This window comes from Anneissia japonica, unplaced genomic scaffold (genome assembly GCF_011630105.1).
Source record: "Anneissia japonica isolate Jap-2015-1 unplaced genomic scaffold, ASM1163010v1 scaffold78844_len7173_cov163, whole genome shotgun sequence".
NCBI classification, from domain to species: domain Eukaryota; kingdom Metazoa; phylum Echinodermata; class Crinoidea; order Comatulida; family Comatulidae; genus Anneissia; species Anneissia japonica.
In genome coordinates, this window is record NW_022722965.1 from 1 (window position 1) to 3,460 (window position 3,460).

The 3,460-nt window shown below is 33.1% G+C and overlaps 1 protein-coding gene across 1 annotated transcript; it reads right to left on the minus strand.

The window, feature by feature from the left end:
* Nucleotides 1–300: 300 nt before the first annotated feature.
* LOC117112014 lies at nucleotides 301–3,460 on the minus strand. The gene is made up of 5 exons (XM_033255056.1): nucleotides 3,420–3,460; nucleotides 2,942–3,223; nucleotides 2,146–2,226; nucleotides 1,830–2,034; nucleotides 301–772 (listed from the first exon to the last, which is right to left on the minus strand). Exons 1-5 carry the CDS (start codon nucleotides 3,420–3,422, stop codon nucleotides 573–575), a joined length of 771 nt encoding a protein of 256 aa, XP_033110947.1. The 5' UTR covers nucleotides 3,423–3,460; the 3' UTR covers nucleotides 301–572.

A 3,460-nucleotide genomic window follows, 5' to 3' on the forward strand; every position in this document is an offset into this window, starting at 1 on the left:
ATTTGTATGTTTCCTTTTATAGCTGAATAAATAATTAAATAAATAAATAAATATTTGTTTTAATCTGTTTTAATTTAGCGGTAACTCGTGTTTGTAAAATGTAAAACTCTAACTTATACAAAATTTGTTTAATTTGTTTAACTTATCGATGGACACATTGTAATCATGGTCAAAATTATACAATGTATTGATTAATCAACCTACACATCTAAACCGCATTTTAACCGCATACCCATGATGAATGCACACTTTCAAGCAAAACAAAGTATAACATTATTTTATCATGAAATAAGTTCAATGTAAACACTGTTTGTAGCTGGCTGTCGTGTTTCCGCTGTGCAAAATTTCACCCACTTTAAATTTCTGACCACTATGCACAATTCCTGAAAGTATCTTATTGAGAATGTGTTATTATATTATGTATAGAGTTCTATTTTTCAAATTTTAGTTTTACACTTTAAAATTTGTCCTATTTTTATATTTTTTTTCTCGTGTTAACTATGCAATTCGGGATTGGCCGATATCAGTGGTGCCTTGATTATTCATCTGTTGGCCTTTTTTCGGAGCCGGCATCATCTCAATGTAATTGTATTGTATATTTGCCAGTGTGGGGTAGTATATAAACACATTAATAAAATAAATAAACAGTATTTACCTTGTTTTAACATGTTAGCTTTGTCTGTGTGCTGCCGTTCGTGAGAAAAATGTCTGTTAAACATTTTTCTAGCCCTTATGCCTATACGAGCAACAAAACCTCTCCGACGGGGCTGGACTGGAAAAAATAATTGTATTCAAATATTATTAATGTTATTATTATTATACTGCTCATGAAGGGAATGGTGAAATCTATTGCCCCAAGGTGATGTGGACACATATCTTACGGTCTCCACACATCACCGAGGGGCTGGATGTCACTGTTCCAGGAATCTAGAGTAGTCAATATTTGTTTATATACCTCATACATAGATTCTACGAGACCTAAAAAATACTACACACCAAGCAGGCCGTCTAATATATTATAATAATTATACATTATATTATCTATTATAATAATATATTGAGTGTATCGAGACAATCCAATACTACTTCTTATTTTTTTTTTAAATTGTTATTATTAACATTGTTTTACAGGGATAATTGAAGGGCTATTTTTTGTGTTTTTGAAAACAAATTGGTCAAAATCTGTTTTTTTTTTTACTGATATAGGCTTATTTGTTTTGTTAGTAAGCCGTAACACGAAGTGTTGATTACAATTTATTGATGAGTACATAAATACTAAGTTAAAATTATTTTAGCCTCATTCATTTCAGGCGGCTCAAAAGCTGTTAGGTAATATACTGTAAGCCTAACACCAAGCTATACACCCTTCCACACTGGGGCGGATCCAGTGAGGGGTCATGGAGCCCCGTCCCCTAAACCTGTCAGTCCCGCCAAAAAATAAGAGAGAGAAAAGAAATTGAGAAGAGTTAAAAGGAAGAAACAGAGGAAAACAGGTAAGTGTACCCATGAGTTCAGTGGCGGATCCAGCAGTGGGCAAAATGAGAGTGAAATGAGATTATTTTACCACTCACTAATTTTGAATTTTCTATTGATTGATGAAGAATACAACGCATATCCCAGATGCAGAAATTTTTCAACGATTTCATAAATCAGTATGGAAAAAAGGCCAAAAGATGTAGACCTAAGACGGAGTTTTCAGCCATTATTACAGAATATAGCACTCAGGTTTTTAGAACAGCTTTCCATGATCAGTGGTGTAACGCCTGTTGTCCTGCAAAGTGTATAGACACTAGACAATGCTATATCCGCTATACAAGTGCACAATTTACCTTGTTTTTGCACGTCATCTTCAAATAGTCGGCGGTAGCGTGTCACTTCCATTCCATTGCTCCCACATGGCAACACATCCATGTCAAATTGGCGCACAATATGCATATGAGCGTCTCTACAATCGCAAGCAATGTACCTTGTTAATTCCACGCCCCTTGCACCGCTCTGACAAATCTTTAGTCCTCTTTCGAGGAATGTCAACACCTAGCAAATAAAAAACTGATCGTAAACCTACTGATGTTAATGACATGATTGATACATCATTACATTAAAAAAAAACCGGATTCCTTAAGTGTTTTAAATCATTGATAGTACCTTCTTACACACTCTCGGCGATGGTTCATCTTCCTGGGTAAGCTGAGCGGCATTGAAAATATTTCGTCTGATGATTGTTGTCTGCAAAACAAAAATAAGCCTCAGTCATCAGTAAAGTATCAGACATGCTCTTTGATACTCAAGTGCTTGTGGTTCTGTTTTTTTTATGGGTTTGTGTGTGTGTGTTTTTGTATGGGTTTGTGTGTGTGTTTTATGTGCTTGATGTTCCAAATAGCAAAATGGTATTTCTTTTATATACATACTTAATTTTTTATTATTCAATAATGATGGTGGTGTTGTTTATTAAGGTATTGATGATGATGGCGGTGGTATTGGTACAAATGACGACGATGATGATGATAATGATGATGGACGATAATGATAATGATGGTGTAAAAATTGCAATTAAAAATATGTAGAAGCCTTTATAGTAAAAATAGAGAAATATTAACAGAATTGCAAGAAATACAGTAGATAACAAAACTAATACTACCATTATTTAAATTATGATTAATATTATGAGATGTAATATGCCAACTAGATTTTCTAGTCAATGGCTGCCAATAACTGATATATTTTCAGTGGCTAAATTTATTATTATTATTATTATTATTATTATTAATGTATCGATTACCCGTATTGCCATATTTTTATTGTTTTAAAAAAATTAGACATCGCAAATTTCGAATATAACATTCCATAATCTACCATTATGAATAAACTTGTCATTTAAATTCAAAGTAATATAAGTACTGTTAAGTGGCAGAGATAAGTGATGTTAAATTGCACTAACTACCTTAAACATACGACGATGCTTGATTGAGGCTACACTCAAAACCACGAGGTGAAATTCATCGATATTCACCTCCACATGCTCATAAGATAATGTAGGCTCAACGTCTTTTACTTGGAATCTCTCAATGAACTTAGTTACTCCACGTTGGAAAAGATCGTCAGGTAGATAGTTGCCAAAGTCATGAAAGATAGAAACTGCCCGAATCCCGTAATCCTTAGTTTGTGTGGCATGTATTCGTTTAGGCTTCAAGCGCGAAAGAACGTAGAAAATACGTTCACCACCCTTAAAAACAGGAAACACTGTACATTAAAAATTGTCAAATATTCAAAAGGAAAAAATAAAATAAAAAAAGAAACCATTTGAAACAAATTAATGACACGCTTATGATAATTATAATTTGTTTTTATCAACTGATTAGATAAAGCATATAGCCTATTAGAACAAAGAGAAAACAGAATATATTGAAAAAAATATATACCATTGTAATGTTTTTCTCACACACCAGCCCAAACTTCTGCA